General features: G+C 44.1%; 1 protein-coding gene across 1 annotated transcript in view; it reads right to left on the reverse strand.

Moving 5' to 3' along the window:
- Positions 1-1,154: 1,154 nt before the first annotated feature.
- The window catches only part of SYT4 (synaptotagmin 4), a 30,053-nt gene continuing 13,776 nt past the window's right edge, over positions 1,155-17,431 (reverse strand). The window contains exons 3-4 of the mRNA XM_053295129.1: positions 7,072-7,192; positions 1,155-6,015 (exon numbers count right to left, since the gene is read on the reverse strand). Of these exons, the coding sequence (XP_053151104.1) occupies positions 5,708-6,015; positions 7,072-7,192 (429 nt within the window). The 3' untranslated portion in view covers positions 1,155-5,707. The remainder of the gene's footprint in view (positions 6,016-7,071; positions 7,193-17,431) is intronic.

A 17,431-nucleotide genomic window follows, 5' to 3' on the forward strand; every position in this document is an offset into this window, starting at 1 on the left:
ATTGTGAAATGTGCTGTGACCACCAGTTTACATGGCTTTAAAATAGGACCAAGGACAGCTCCAGGCTGGGGGCAAGAGGAGCAAGAGCCCTCTCAGACAACTAATTTGCCACCCCACCCCATCTGTCTCTCATTTTGGTTTCAGAAATGTAATATGTGGGAAACAGCTCACCCACCCATAAATGCACTTTGCCCCTTCTGTGCCCCCCCCCCCCAATATTTTTCTGGTGCTGCCACTGAATAGGGCCAGGAAAATCCATGGGAAATAATGGTCATTAGCCAAATGGAGCCTCCCTGTTCATAGGCAGTTTGCTGCTGAATACCAATTGCTGGAGAGGAACAGCAAGGGAAGGATGCTGACTTCATTTCCTGTTTGTGGGCTTCCTGGGGACATCTGATTGGCCAGTGTGGGAAGCAGAACACTGGCTAGTCAGGCTCTCATGTTCATGAGAGGAGGGGTCAGTGTTCTCTATGAAAGGGATTCCCATGAAGCTCTTCTCACAATCAGTGAGAAGAGCTTCCGGTAGGCCTGTGGGGAGAACAGGTTAACTTAACCCTTCCCTGCAGATGATCACCCTGAGCAGCTGATAGGCCACCCACACGATTACTGGCTCCATCACGGAGCCATTTGGGGCGGTGAGGATCGGGGGCTGCCTGGTCCCTGGAGTCCCAGAATGCCCCACGTGAGTGCACGGGGCATCCTGAGGAGACCCCTGGGACTGGGAGGCTTGTTTCAGCCTCCTGGCAGGGTTCTCCTCATGTGTCGACATGGCATGGAGCCTCGCTGCAGTGGCATAGGACAAGAACACCTGGCTTAGTGGAGCGCTCACTCCATGAACCTGGGTTAAGGGTGGGCTAGCCACCAGAGAACCACCAGGCCCGCCTGTGAGCCCAGTGTTTCTCACGATGGGGGGGGGGGAACTGGGCTGGGCCCCTTTAGCCCAGTTTTCCCCCATCGTGAGAATAGCCTCCATGTGTTGTTGACTATCACTCTCATAATCCCCAGCCAAAAGCCATTCCAGCTGGGAATTCTGGGGGTTAGTCAACAACATCTAGGAATCCTGTTACAGGGAACACTGATGTGGGGTGGTCCCTTGAAAAGTTATGAAAAAATTGCACATCACTCTAAGAAAACAAATACAAAGCAGACGGACATGCATTGGTAAAATATTTGTGTTGGGATGGAATGAATGGATGAAAGTAGCAGTTTATTCTTGTCTTACATACATGGCACAACATACAGAGCTGGCACAAAAGACATACAAATCCTCCGACACCATGCTTCCTCCCAAAGAACTTCTATTGAATGTACAACATCATTAACAAATTGATTATTGAGTTACAACAGAGCTCCAAACATGAATAACCTTCCCATTCAGGGTAATCTTGTTTGTTGTTAGCTACTTAGACAAACATTATTTTACAGATTTAATACAGTACATTATCCTTAACAGATTTCAAGATATTCACATTAAGAACTGAATACTTTATAAAACAGCAATTTTTCTCTCTCATCTATTAAAGGCATGTATTTCTGCCCCATCACATATATTTCTGCCCCATCTTGTTCCTGGATGGGTTAACAATGGGACTTTGCAAGACAAACATTTTTTTTAAGATCTAAAAAAAGAGAGGACCCTATTTACAATTTGCCCAGTCACTGTAAAAAGAACTGTTCTCCCCACCCTGATAGCTGTTATTCCACCAGTAGGAAAATTATCACTTGGGCTACTAAAAGCAGTCTCCCTTAGATATTACCCACTGGGTGGCAAAATAACAGATTATCACAACCCCAGGTTTTACTCAAAAGCAGAGAAAGCAAGGCATATTTCTGATGTATGTGTCCACTAGAGACTGATAGCTGAAGCCTATAGAACAATATAACTAGGAATGTTATGCTTGCTAGGGGTAAGACCAGGGATTTTCAAAACTTGCTGCTTTCAGGGAAACATTTCTGCACAAACCCCTGTATGTTGCAGAGGATTCTGGGGGAGTGTTTTAGGTATCACATTTAGGAATATGTGTGCTTGTTTTGTCTTCACCATCACTGCACAAGAACTTTTGATGTCCTAAGCACATTCTATTGGTGATGGAGAACTTGTCTTGGGGGGAGTTTGCCCACTCCTATTACTGGTCTTTTTATTGGGGTGGGTGGGTCCTGATGAGCATATAACGAACCTCCAGGTCCCCCAGAATACAGTTTGAAAACCACTGGGCTAGACAAATAATATTATTTTTCTTCTAATATTCTCTGAAACCAGTCCCAAAGAAAAATCAAGTTGGCAGACCTTTGAGCATTTGACCTTGATGGCAACATTCTGTTCAACATGAGAAAGGTTTTCAGATCTCATTTTTTGATTAATGTTGGCTTTCCCACTGGAATTATTAGTACTTCTGGACTTTATGTGAGTATTAATTGTTTTTCCCAAGTATTCAGTTCAGTGGACTACTCAAGAATTAACAATCACCTTTTTCCAAAGACAAACAAATTTGACTGGCATATCTCTGTTTATGTCTTTGACCTTTATGGTGGTTTTACAACTCAGTCATATTAATTTCAATGGGACTACCCTAGAATAAGCCATCTGAGGATTTTGAGCCAGGAGGACAGATGTTGGCCTACAAATTGTTTGAACAAAACAAAATAGGTTTGAACCACTTCTACACACGTATTATTATTATTTTTACATTGAGCATTTTCATAAAAAGCAAGTCATGAAAATGCCTTAGAGTTTATATAAACACTGTGATATCAAACACATCATTCAAAAACCTGGATAAATTACCAACACAAAAATCTGAAAAACTCCAAATGGAAATCTTTCAGTAATATTTGTTGCATATTTCACATTCCAGTCTTTGCTCATCCTGTTCTAGACGAATTATAGCTCTAGTAAAATCCTGCACATAACTCTAGCAGTGTTTCCTAGAACCACAATTTCACTCTTAATGCTTGATGGGTTTAACCCTTTTCCTCTTGTTTAGGTTTTGGAACATCTTTACCCTGACCCACAGTTCATTTAAGCTAAAGTACTTGGATTTCAACCCATTGGAAACCAGTTGGAGTCAATAGGAGTGGTACTTTATTTTTTTAACCCTTTCTCAAACATTTGTACCATTGTATTGGCTTGTAAAAATGCACTAAAATCCCAGCAAAATAGATGAAGCATTGTTTTTAGTGATGTCATCAGGACATTAATATGCTCTAATCTGGTCAGCTGTGTGTTGGTGGAGCAAGATTTAGGGTTGGCCCATAGATTGGCTCAAAACCCCAAGTACTTCAGGTTTAATGGGCAGTGGATCAGGATATACACATCTTAGACACATCACTAGGACTATAGGAGAAATAGTGCTCCAGCACATGATGGAAATACCACAAAGTAGCCCTGTAATATCCCCTCCTCTCTAGTCCTTTAATAATCTTCAAAATTCTGTCCTCCAAACAAAGCACTGGGCATAGTCACAGAGAAAGGGGAAGCCTTTAACCCTTTTGAAAATTGAAACTTGGCCCCTACACTTTGCATATGACTTTTGCCTCCACTAGAGTCCATTGGGAATGATTCTGTGGAGACATATGTTGAGAAAACGTTATTCTGTGGAAGGGCCCTAATTCAGCGGTGGGGCCCATTCTTTGCATGCAGAAGATCCCAAGTTAAATCCCTGGCATCTCCAGGTACAACTGGGAAAGACCCTCATCTGAAATCCTGGAAAGGTACTGCCATCCATGTAGACAATACAGAGGTAGATGGACCAATGGTCTCTGTCAGTTTGAGGCAGCTTCATCTTACAGACTGGATTATTATTATCATAGTGTTTGCAAGAAGGATACCCCCATCAAGACACTAGATTCCTTCAGGCTCTTACTTGCAGGGTCATCCCAGGAAAATCAATAATGGTGATCCCATTTGTCAGCAGGTTTTCTATATACATTCCTCCATAGGGCTCCCTAATAGTACTCATGTAGAGGCAAATGTGCTTGTGGAGGAGATCTCATCTTAGTTGCACTGGAATGAAGGATTCCCCCAGTATCTCAAGTATCCACCCGTGAAGGACAGGACAAGCGACTCAACTCCAACTGCAGTTGTGCTACTCTGACAGCTTAAACATTGTGGCTAGTGTAAACATAGGAATACGTTTCACAGGTCTCCAGTAGGGATATGTATATGTGCATTTGTGTGCCTTGTGTAAACCTGCACAATCTATGACCCACCATGCTGAGTGCAACCCATCAGTCATGGGCCCACCAGGGGCTCACTAAACCTATTTTTGCTACTTGCCTGGAACTGCACAAAGAAGAACACAGTTAAGCAGCTAGCTAGCTACTACATATCCCCATGTTGAGCATGGTGAGTCACCGGTTGTGGAAGCCCAGCCTTAAGTTACAACTTGTTCCTCTAACTTGACAAAAAGTTTTGATCATATGATACATGCACGTTGCACACCAAGATGATCTGCTCCTGAAAATTTCCCACCCACCATCCCTTCACTTTTCAACACAATCAGCCAATGGCACGAATGATATGGAGCTAAGTGAATTGCTACAGTGAAACAGCTCATCTACATATGAGTTAGCATGAGGTATAAAGCTAGCTAGGAGCCTGATCCTGCTAAAACCCATATTTAAAGGTTGCCCATTTATCATGGTAAGTTTTTGCAGAATCGGTGCTTTGTATTTATATCCTAACTTCTTAATTTTTTTAAATTATTATTTTCAAGGATTTTTATTTTGTTTTTAGCATAATAAAAGAAATAGAAACCTATAGTAAACAAGTTTTAGTTCAGCAACAGCAGTTTCAAAATATATCAGACAAAAGGTAATTTTGTATCATACTCTACAGTATGTTAACTTGGGTTAACTTTAGTTAGAAATGTTTGATGTATAACCTTTTTGGCCAGAAAAATAAATTAAAAAACCACAATAGGCTATACGTAAAGCACAAATCCCAACCATACTGTAAAATTTACACTCTCCAACGTCATCATTTAAGCCCTTTGTTGAACAAAATGAATTGGTTTGTTTGGGATGCTCAAAAATTCTTGAATGAATTTGCTTAGGTAATGGAATCAATCTCTCTTCTTAAAAACCAACAATCTAAAATATATCTTGCGGATTAAATACCAAACTGGGCCATTGATATACAACACGTCGTCAAAAATGTTTTGAGTCTTTGGATTTCTCCAAGAATGAAAGTCCAGCAATTTCATAAGAGGAGGTTTGTGATACCTTATGAACAAAAGGAAAGACTACCCCTTCCATACCATATTTGCTCAGCTTTAATTCTAGGCAGTACAAAACACAGGTGTTCTAGACCTAGCAATATAAGAAGTTAATGAGGTCATCATCATCTGGGTGACAGCAATAATCTAGGATCCCTGGTGACTTTAGTAATAAAAAACACACTTCTTAATTATGTTTACAGCACTTTGTGTCTCTATAGCTGTGTAAACTCCAGTAGAATATGAACCTCAGATGAAATTATGTCAAGTTCTTACAGCTTGCAAAAAGAAAGAAAGAAAAGAACCACAAACAAACCCTCAACTGAATGAGAAAATCTAGTTACCTTCTGTTCTGAGAATTCAATTCAGTCTCAAAAAAATGATGTCTTTTTTTTTTTTTGCCGCAAGCCTGTGATTACACACTGCAAAGAAAGAAAACTGATCCTTGCCTATGGGATTTTGTTTTAAAGTTCCAGCTGCCTGACATGCTGTTAGCCATCACACAACATGTGCCATTTGGCAATTTGTCTCCTGGGGTATTCGCAGATTTCCTTCCAGTGTTCTCCTGCTGTTCCTTCCACTGATGCCCCCAAGGTTAGCCGGCCAATGATTTCATTCCGGGACCCCCTCTCTGAATCCAAAACCAAGAATTCAATGCTGATCTCTTCAAGACCCTCACAAGGAATATCGAAGACAAAGAGTTCATTGAACACTGCGTTGGGGGTACACTTCTTGACATGGGTTTTCTTTTTGGAGATCCTTTTTCTGGCATGATATAGGTTCACTTTAACATAAGGGTCTGCAAAGACAAGCAAAATCCAACATATCCTTTATATCACAAGAACTTGGGTGGATTGGGTGGATGCAAAAGCACAGTTCAACTGTCTGCTTGGACTTCCTTGCCTGCCTTTAGCCACAAGTGATTACCATAATTTATTTTCTCGAGGTTATTCCTGAGCAGCAAAAGCAGAAGCATCAAAGTAGTGCAGGGAAGAAGAGAGCCTTGTATACCGGGAAAGTTTCATGACATCAAAGATAGTGGGCTATGCATTACTTGCATGGAAGGGGGAAATAGTATGAGAAGAGGGGATTCCATTATGTCAACTGCCACACCAGCTTGTCCCTGGACAATGCTGACACGGAGAGAACTAAATCATTGGCCTCTCCATGTTATTCTCCTGGGAATCTTGTCTGCTGCTCAGCACTTGGCCCTCTGACTTGTACTAACCTTATTATCTTCTTACTTTCCACCATGTGGAAAGTAAGCACATTACTGGCCCCTCACACACATCCTCCCTCATCCTCACATTGGAATGGAACTATGGGACATGACAATCATTCCTGATCATGTAAGAACCAGCCCCAAGTAAACCAAATGTTTACTTGAGGGCCCCGTGCCAAGCCACAGCGGTCAAAGATATTGCCCCCAAATAAGTTCTCAAGATCAGGTCAGGGCCAAGAATAGCCATTCTTAATTCCAGGTGGCGGTGGTGTGTTCTTCAGACCAGAGACTGGGAGGTAGGCCCTTAGAAAGGGAGCTGGGAGTTTGATTTGGGTCCAGGACCAGAAGCCTGAAAGTCCTGACCAAACCATGCCTGGCCAATCCACACGTTTCATACTTCCCATGAAGGCCATAATGATGTGGTGAGATCACTGAATGAGTGGGCTGCTCACTACCCATTGCAGGGACTGATGTTTCACAGCCGGAGGAGGTATTTGAGGCCTGAGCATCATTTCCTGGATAATTTTCTTGGCTAAATATCAGGCATGAGTCATTAAATTGCTGGTTAAAACACTTAAATCCCTGATATAAATCTCAGCAGGTCATTATAATAATGTGCTATTTTATAATTACCCGATAATCCTGAAACATCAGCTTTGGGTAAGTGTCTGGCCTTCAAAACAACCACGGTGAGAGTATTTGTTGTGGACTGGTAGCAGAGGGAAATCAGCAACTCACCACGCCCAGAAGATTTCTGGAAAATGTGAAAGACAAACATTCATGCAGCATTTTGGATCAGCAATAATATTTAGTGCTCTTTCAAACACTTTCCATTAAATATGGCTTTCATAGCTATATCAAGACTATAATATATCCATTTGTAAATCAAATTCTTTAAAAACAACACCTTGCAAACAATATCAGAATATTTAAGAACATAAGAACAGTCCTGCTGGATCAGGCCCAAGGCCCATCTAGTCTAGCATCCTGTTTCGCACAGTGGCCACCAGATGCCGCTGGAAGCCTACAGAAGGAGTTGAGGGCATGCCCTCTCTCCTGCTGTTACTCCCTTGCAACTGGTATTCAGAGGCATCTTGTATTTAAAGCTGGAGGTGGCCTATAGCCCTCCGACTAGTAGCCATTGATAGACCTCTCCTCCATGAAGTTATCCAAACCCCTTTTAAAGTCATCCAGTTGGAGGCTGTCACCACGTCTTGTGGCAGAGAATTCCACAAGTTGATGATGTGTTGTGTGAAAAAGTACTTCCGATTTTTGGTCCTAGATATCCTGGCAATCAGTTTCAAGGGATGACCCCTGGATCTTATTGTTAGTGTTATGTGAGAGGGAGAAGAATTTCTCTCGACCCTCTTTCTCCACACCATGCATGATTTTATAGACCTCTATCATGTCTCTCCCCAGTCGTCTTTTTTCTAAACTAAAGGAACTAAAACTAAACTAGACTAAACTAAACTTTAAGAGCTTCAGGTATCTAAATTTCTGCACATTCACCACAAAAGGTCCTGATCTAGAGAGAGTTAGATGCCCTCAAATTTCACTGAAATTAATGGGAGTTAAATTAGTCACATGACTGACCTGTCCCATTCCCCACCCCCAAGTTGATCTTGGGCACAACTCACTTTGTCAAGATACGTAGTTCCCAACAGATATTGTTGGATTATAACTCCCATCATCCTCACACACAATGACTTTTGGCCAATAACCTGATCTACGTAATTGGCCAAAGATGAGATAATGGTTTCCTGTTTAACCTAATAATCTAAACAAAATGAGTTATTTATTTGTTTGTTTGTTTGTTTGCTTGTTACATTTGTACACTGTTCCAAACTTTCATCTCTGGGCGGTTAATGATAGTATAAAACAAGTTAAAATATATTTAAAAACTTAATATAATTTAACAATTTAAAATCAACCACGAATTAAAACCTTAAAATTTTAAAGAACAGAAAAAGCTTGGGTGAAGAGGTGGGTTTTCAAACACTTTCTAAAAATTGTCAGAGATGGAGAGGATCGTATCTCAGCAGGGAGCGCATTCCACAGTTTTGGGGCAGCGACCGAGAAAACCCGTCCCCGTGTGGCCACCAGCCGAGCTGGCGGCAGCTGGAGACGGACCTCCCCGGACGACCTCAATGGATGGTGGGGATCATAATGAAGAAGACGTTCTCTTAGATACTCAGGGCCTAAGCCATTTAGGGCTTTATAAGTTATGACAAGCACTTTGTATTTTGCCCGGAAACCTACTGGCAACCAGTGTAACTCTATTAACAAAGGAGTGATGTGGTCTCTCCGAGATGACCCAGAGACCAACCTGGCTGCCACGTTCTGTACCAACTGAAGCTTCTGGACTTCTATGTACAAAGGCAGCCCCACATAGAGGGCATTGAAGAAGTCAAGTCTGGAGGTTACCAACATATGTACCACTGTTTTGAGGTCATTCATCTCAAGAAACAGACGCAGCTGGCGTAGCAGCCGAAGCTGATAGAAAGCACCCCTGGCCACTGCCTCAACCTGAGAAACCAGGGAGAGGTGTGCATCTAGAAGTACTCTCAGACTGCAAACCTGTTCCTTTTGGGGAAGTGTGACCCCATCTAGAACAGGCAGATCAAAATCATCTCTGGAGTTCTGACCCCGCACAATAAGTACCTCAGCTTCAGCTTCAGTTTATTCTCCTTCATCCAGCCCATTAGTGCTTCCAGGAAAGCATTTAGGGAAGTTATGCCATCTCCTGAAGAATTTGACATGGAGAAGTAGATTTGGGTGTCATCAGCATACTGATAACACCCCGCTCCAAATCCCCTGATGATCTCCCAGTGGTTTCATGTAGATGTTAAAGAGCATTGGAGAAAGTATGGAGCCTTGAGGGACACCATACTTAAGCTCAGATTTTGAAGAGCAACAGTCTCCAATCAACACCATCTGGAATCTCTCCGAGAGGTAGGAGTGGAACAACTGTAAAAAAGTGCCCCCCACCCCCAACCCCCTCAGACGCTCCAGAAGGATACTATGGTCGATAGTATCGAAAGCCACCAAGAGATCCAAAAGGACCAACAGAGTCACACTTCCTCTGTCAATTCCCAATTGGAGATCATCCATCAGGCTGACCAAGGCAGTCTCCACCTCATAGCTTACCCGAAAACCAGTTTGAAATGGGTCTAGATAATCAGTTTCCTCCAAGACCGCCTGGAGCTGAAAGGCCACCACCCACTCAATCACCTTGCCCAGCCATGGGAGGTTGGAAACAGGCCTATAGTTGCTAATCTCTGAGGGATATAATGCAGGCTGATTAAGAAGAGGTCAAATAATTGCCTCCTTAAGACAAGGAGGCATCCTGCCGTCCCTCAGAGAAGCATTTATGATTTCTACCAGGCCTTCTACAATAGCCTCCCTGCTAGATAGAACCAGCCATGTTGGACAAGGGTCAAGAGTACAAGTGGTAGGCCTCACCACTCTGAGCATCTTGTCCACGTCCTCAGGAGTCACATACTGAAACCGATCCATTAGAACCACAAAAGAAGAGTTGTCGGACATCTCCAATTCAGACATCGAATTAATGGTGGAGTCTCTAAGTCGGCCCCAATCCGAGTGATTTTATCTGCAAAAAACTCTTTAAAAACATCGCAGCGGGTATCTGATGGCTCCAAATTCTGATACAAGGAAGCGGGGGCACTTACTACCCCCCTCACAACCCTGAACAACTCCGCTGGACGTGAACTCGCAGATGCAATATGGGCAGAAAAGAACCGCTTCTTTGCCGCACGTATCGCCTGAGCATAGATCTTTAAATGTGCTCTGTGTCGTAATCTGTCGGATTCAAGTCGAGTCTTTCTCCACTTGTACTCCAGTTGCCTACCTTGTCGCTTCAGCCCCCGTAGATCTTCCATATACCAAGGGGCCTGTTTTGAAGCGGGTAAGAGGGGACGCTTAGGAACAATCGTGTCTACTGCCCTGGTGAGTAAGTTGTTCCAATTCTCAACCAGGGCATAAACAGGATCACCAGCAGAGCCAACATTAAATCCCTCCAAGGCTTCTTGGAATCCTATTGGATCCAATAACCTCTTTGGGTGGACCATTCTAATAGGCCCCTCGCCCCTGCAGAGATGGAAAGTGGTTGTGAGCCTAACCTTAACCAGATGGTGGTCCGTCCATGACAATGGGGAAACCACAGGAGTCCCCACCCACGGAACACCACCCTGATCAGAGTAAAAGACCAAATCAAGAGTGTGACCTGCAATATGCGTTGGTCTGGAGACCACTTGAGATAGGTCCATAGTTGTCATGAACTCCTGAGCTGCCTCAGACAAATTGGTCCCAAAGTGAACATTGAAGTCCCCCAGCACCAAAAGTCTGGGTGACTCCAACGCAAGTTCCACGACCAAGACTGTGAGCTCAGTAAGGGATTCCGTTGGGCAGCGGGGCGACTGGTACACCAAACAAAAGTCCCAATCTATCCCTGGTCCCCAAACTTAGGTACACACATTCAATATGGTCAGATACCTCGACAGGCACCCTGGTAATATTATCCTTATACAACCACTCCACCTCCCCGCCCACATCTCCTCACCTGCTTAAGGTCTACTGAGGCTGTTCTTATGAGTAGCCAAGACTGGGCTAAGGAAGCCAAGCTGTAAGAAGGGCTGGGAGGCACGCAGCTCCCAGCGGCACCTCAGCAGCAAACCTGCCTAGAGAGACCGTCTCATAAATGAGGTTAAGGGAGAGAGTGCCCTCCTAACCATGTTTCCCTGATCAGTGCTGAAGCACTGATTAGTCCCCACACATCGCTGAGGGGTCCCCACAATGCACCACATACTTGTCCCATCTCTGTGCCTCCTAGTCCCTGGGGCTGTGATGGATCATCTGGACACATGATCTGTATGCCCAGATGGTCCTTGGAGATTATCTTCAGGGAAGGTGGGCTTCTTCAGTCTTCCCTACTGCATGCCCACCATCCCACCTGGTCATGAGAATGAACTTACTGTGTCATAGAACGATGGAAAAGCAGGAGGATTTTTTAAAAACAAACTGGTGATTGATTTCTCTGAAAGCTTTGGGCCAATGATTGCCTTCCTCCTCTCAAGCCAAGCCAACTGCTTTTAATGCTGTTTTACCCACTTTAGCACTTAGGTCAGGGATTCTCAACGTGTGGGTCCCCAGATGTAATTGGACTTCAACTCCCATAATAACATCTGGGGACCCACACGTTGAGAAACCCTGACTTAGGTGAACAAACAAAGCCAAAAGACAGAGGGGCTATTCTCACAATCAGCAAAAATCGGGCTAGGAGAGCCTAGCCTAGTTTTGGCTGATTGTGTAAACCACCGGGCTCACAGGCGAGCCCAGTGGCTTACAAGCAGCTAGCCTGCTTTTTTAGCCCTCCCCTTAGTCCAGGTTTGTGAAGCAAGTGCTCCACAAACCTGGGCTTTCCAGTCGTGAGTAGCTGCAGCATGGCTCTGTGCCATGGCTACTCACAAGTAGACCCCCGGAGGGGAGGCGAAAAGCCGCAGGGCTCCAGGGGTCTCCCCAGTATGCCCTGCACGCTCGCGCAGGGCATACTGGAGCTTCCGGGGGCCGTGCGGCCCCCAAGCTCTCCAGCTCCCACCGGCTCTGTCACAGAGCCAGCAATAGTCTGGGCAGCCAATCCGGCTGCCCACCGCTCCCTCCCTGCTCATGTGCGGAGAGAGCAGGCTTAACCCGCTCTCCCCACTCACCCTGCTAAACCGGGTCTCACTGATCATGAGACCCGGCTCAGAGTCAGGCTATTGTTGTCAGAATTCTTTCTTGTCTACTGACGTTGGCAATAGCTTAACAAGGTAACGGCCCAAATCTCCCTCACCCCTCAACCTGTGATCCCTTTAATAGGAGATGCCAGAGTTTGAAGTAGGAGCATTCAAGAATCTTTCCACTTTAGTATTCCATTGATTTTCAAGCTGCTGTTTCATTATTCATTCATTAAAATGGTGCTAATTTCATATGAATCTCCACATTTTGCCTATGTCCCTGCCTAGCTTGAACTGGGGTCCTTCTACATACAAGTATATGTTCTACCCAAATATTTGTTTGTTTGATTAGAAAAAGTGTTCACCTACAAAGGGTTATGGGCACAGAAGCCAGTAAATAAAAGAGAAAAGCCGAGAGAGTTACATAGAAAGCAAAGCAAAGAGAAAAGCTTTGACAATGGAGACAGCACAAGGATTCCAAACAACTGAAAAATTGCAAGGTCCTGCGTATGAGCTCTCATTCTTCTAAATGGAGATGTTCCTCAAGAGTCATGGACTTTGCAATGTTCTGCACATCCAGCATCCTGAAGATGCATGAACGAAGCAGAAAGAATGGGATAGAGCAGATGAAAAGACATGAGGAATTATTTGTTTGGCGGTAAGTGACTCAATCTTAGTGCATCTAAGAGACAAAGAAAATGCAAAGTATATGTGGGAAACTCTGAAGGAATTATATAAAAAGATGTCTGTGGTTTCCAAAGTGCATCTAGTAAGAAAACTAAGCAATAAAAGACTTAAGGAAGGAGAAATCTGTCTAAGCACATAAATTCAATGTTTGAAATATCTAGGCAACTGCAAGCTCAAGAAATAATCATGTCAGATGCAGTTTTGATAGGATTGCTGTTGAACAGTTTGCCACATTACTGTGATAGTGTGACTAGTGCCTTGGAAGTCAAGGAGGATGCAGACTTACAATTTGTAATTAACTATCTAGAGCAGTGTTTCTCAACCTTTTTGGAGTCAAGGACCGCTAAATTCTTCGTGCAGAGTTTCAAGGACCGCTACATTCTTCATGCGCAGTTTCCCGGACCGGCAGTTAGTAAAGGGGTTTCAAATCTATCTATCTATCTATCTATCTATCTATCTATCTATCTATCTATCTATCTATCAGACTTCTATACTGCCCAAAACTTGCATCTCTGGGCAGTTTACAATTAAAATAATATAAGCATTAAAATAATTAAATTTGGAATCTTTTGCAAACATGGAATATTAGGGGTTCTCAACCTTGGGTCCCTCAGTTAAACTCCCATAACCCCCAACCACAATGGCATTTGGCCATTATGGCTGGGGATTATGGGAGTAGAAGTCCACCAATGTCTGGATACCCAAGGTTGAGAACCCCTGAATCTAAAAGCCTGGGTGAACAAATTTGTCTCCAGTATGTCTTCAGTATGTGTGGGGTGGGGGTGGAGGTTCTTGTGATTACTCAATGGAGAGGGGATGTTGGGCCATTAGAAAAATTCAAAAGCTACATGGGGGCAATGAAAACAACACACAAGCAAGCTTTTGAATCCCCCAAAATGCTTCATCAGGCTGGATGTCAAGCAAAGCAAAAAGGAGGTGAGGAGAGGAGAGCAGGGCAAGCTCAGTAGAGCCGGAAATCTACAGTTTAACCCTCTCATGATGGAGGTGGAGTTTTAGCAGGAGTTGTGTAGTCGCAGGGCAGGATCCAGACAACGTTAGTCACGACCACCCACTGAAATTAATTTAGTCATCTCTCATTTGTGTCAATGCTGCTTGGTCATGATCACCTGACTTGATCTGGATCCTGCTCTTAGATGTGCACTTTGTGAGGTGGACCTAATGAAACCCGTGCAGCTCCTCCAAAACTCGTTAAATTCGTTACATGGCAGGTGCTGGGAATGGGGTTTTTTTTAATGGTGAAAGAAAATGTGAAGAAGAGCGGTGGAGACCTGGCATTAAAAGAAAGGGGGGTGATTCTGAGATGGCGGAGGGTGTGGGGCGTTGTAGTGGTAGATGCCTCATTTTCCTCGCTGGGGAGACGAGGCACTGTTCAGGGTGGGTGAGGCAATGGTGCACCAGACTGCACTCGGAAGGTCGCCTGGGTCCAAGAGCTGCCGCCACTGTGCTTGCGCACCAGAGTGTAGCAAGTGTTCCCCATCCTCTCTCACAATGTGCACTTCTGTGCCCCCCTCCCAACTCCCCTGCGGGAGCCAATCACACCAGCCTGCCTTTGGGGCCACGCAGCTCACGTGGTCCCACATGCTGCCCGCGCATACCTGCGAGGTGAGCCAAGGTGGCCCTCCTCCCTCCCTCCTCTGCTTAGCCCTCACCGCGGCATGATCCCGGCCAGAGATTGTCCCCCGCACCCGGCGAGGTCATAAAGGGGACCGCCGTCCTCCACCGGCGGTGCAGACCAGGGGGTTACAGGGGGCAGAGGGACCACAACACCCCACCGATGCAAGAGGGAAACAGCGTTCCCTCTCAAGGCGCCTCGACCACAATAGGCAGCTGGGTTTCAATCAATCAACCTTTGGCTGCAAACAATGAGCATGCAAGAACCAGCAGCCCTTCAAGTGGCAGCCCTTCAGGTGGCATACCTTCCACACCGCATACAGTTTGAAGCTGTAAAGATAGGGAATAAAATAGCTGTAGGAAGATCACAGCAGCACGTGGAGGCAAGGGACAAGAAGGTGATACTCTTCCTCTTCCGTACCATGTGCAAAATTGAGGAAGTGAGTGACTTGATTGCAGTTGTTGGGGGGGGGTTTGACTCCCAGTCAGGGACCGGCGCTCAACCCTTCGGGGACCGGCAGCGGTCCCCGGACCGGTGGTTGAGAAACTCTGATCTAGAGGACTTTGATTTGTGCAGAAGGGATGATAGGCAACCAAAGGAAAGTGAAGAAAATGCATTTAGAATCTTGCAAAGAAATAAGTGCTTTATTTGTGAAAGCTCCAAACACATGTAGAATAAGAGGTGAGTCTCACAATCAGTTAGACTCTCTAGGAAGGTGCTTGCGGGGAGAGCTGGCTTAGCCCGCTCTCCCCGCAGACGAGCAGGAAAGCAGCCCTGGGCGATCGGATCTGCCGCCCACGCTCATGAGAATCTCCTCTAAGTGTCCCAAGAATGAAGAATTTGCAGAAAAAGGCAAGCAAAACAAAGCTGCAAAGAGAGTGAGTCATCTGGGAACACAGAGCACAGAACTTACAAGCAATCAGGGACTAAAGCTAATAAGCAAAGCATATAACTTGCATGAACAGAAAATGTTTTGGAAGCTAAGTCTTAGAAATGCGGCAATTGTATTTGCATTGACTCAGGTGCTACAAGCAACCTTATAGAAACCTAAATACAAGTTGTAAAATCCCTATATATTTATCAGATGGAAAACTAATGTATGCCAAAGGGAAAGGATCTGCACAGTTGCTCTGCAAACTGGAGAAAGGAAAACCCATTGGATTAACAATTGAAGAAGCTTTGTATGTGCCTACTCTAGAAACAAGTCTGAGGTCTGTAAAATATGCTACAGAAAGGGGCTCTGAAGCAAATTTTAAAGGAAAGAACTCTTTCATTACTCATAAACAGGAACTGCTTATGAAAGCAGTTTTACAAGATAATGCCTTGTTTGAAGTAGAATGTATGACTGAAAGGGCCAAAACTGTGAAAGAATGCACACACAAAGATATCTGAATTTGTAGCACAGAAGGATAGGCCATAGAGATGCCAAAATGATATGTCAGGCTGAAAAGTTGGATTTGGTAAAGGGTTTAAAAAAGCCCCCTACAGCACTGAATCAAAGTGTACATGGTGTATAAGAGCAAAGGCAACATGGGAGAGTAGAGCTAGTCTTGTGGTAGCAAACATAACTTGTCCCATTAGCTAAGCAGGGTATGCCCTGGTTACATATGAATGGGAGACTAGAAGTGTGAGCACTATAAGATATTCCCCGCAGGGGATGGAGCTGCTCTGGGAAGGACAGAAGGTTTCAAGTTCCCTCCCTGGCTTCTCCAAGATAGGGCTAAGAGAGAGTCCTGCCTTCAGCTTTGGAGAAGCCACTACTAGTCTGTGAAGACAATACTGAGCTAGATAGACCAATGGTCTTACTCAATATATGGCAGCTTCCTATGTTCCTATGGCCTGCTTTTGTTCCATGTGAAGAAAAACACATCATCCTTTGGATCTGATTCATAGTGATGCTTGTGGAACTATGCAATACATCAGGAGGGAATAAATATGTTCTTACTTTCATTGATGACTATTCTAGATAAACATATACATACCTGTTAGGTGAAAAGGGACAAGTACTAGAAAGACTAAAAGAATATGATGCAAGAGTGAGCAACAAGTTTGGGAGAAAACCACAGATCCTCTGCACTGACAATGGTGGTGCGTACCTGGGAACGATGTAATAAGATTCCTAAAGGAGGAGGGCATTGAACACCAAAAAACTGTTCCTTATACTCCAGAGTAAAATGGAGTGGCAGAAAGAAAGAACCATTCTCCTACTGAAATGATGAGATGCATGCTTGTAGATGCTGGTTTGGCTACTAAATTTTGGGGGGAGGCAGTGACGACTGCTACTTACCTGCAAAACAGATCGTCAACAAAGGCCACAGGAACAATACCACGTGAGTTCTGTCATGGCAACAAGCACACCTTGAGTCATATAAGAGTGTTTGGATCTAAAGCATTCACCTATATACCAAAAGCCAAAAGAAGCAAACTCAACTGTAGGTCTGAGGAAGAAATACTCGTTGGCTATTCCCTAGGATGCAAAGGATATAGAACTTTTGATCTTGCCACAGAAACAACTAAAATATGCAATGTAGCATACTTTAGTGAAAATGAAAAACTAACCACTAGTGAACTGCCAAACTTAGAGCCCAATTTTCAGTAGGAAAAAGAATCAAGGCAATTTGATCAAAAGGAAGGATCCACTATAAGTTTTACACCTGGCAGCGATTCAGCAGAAGAGGATGCTGATGATGAACAAAAGGTGCACTGTTCAACACAACAAAATAAAGGAGTTCCACCTAAGAATTTTCCTATATTGCAAAGGGGAAAAAGTTTGAAGAACCAAGCACGTGGAAAGAAATTGATAACTTACCTGCAACTGAAGCACAAAACTAGAAGGAAGCTGTGAAAGAAGAAATGGGATCATTGCACAAAAATAACATATGAACACTCACAGAGCTACCTGAGGGAAGAAAGACTGTGGGGTGCAATTGGATTTTTAAAA

The sequence above is a fragment of the Hemicordylus capensis genome, chromosome 2 (assembly GCF_027244095.1).
Source record: "Hemicordylus capensis ecotype Gifberg chromosome 2, rHemCap1.1.pri, whole genome shotgun sequence".
Classification (NCBI taxonomy): domain Eukaryota; kingdom Metazoa; phylum Chordata; class Lepidosauria; order Squamata; family Cordylidae; genus Hemicordylus; species Hemicordylus capensis.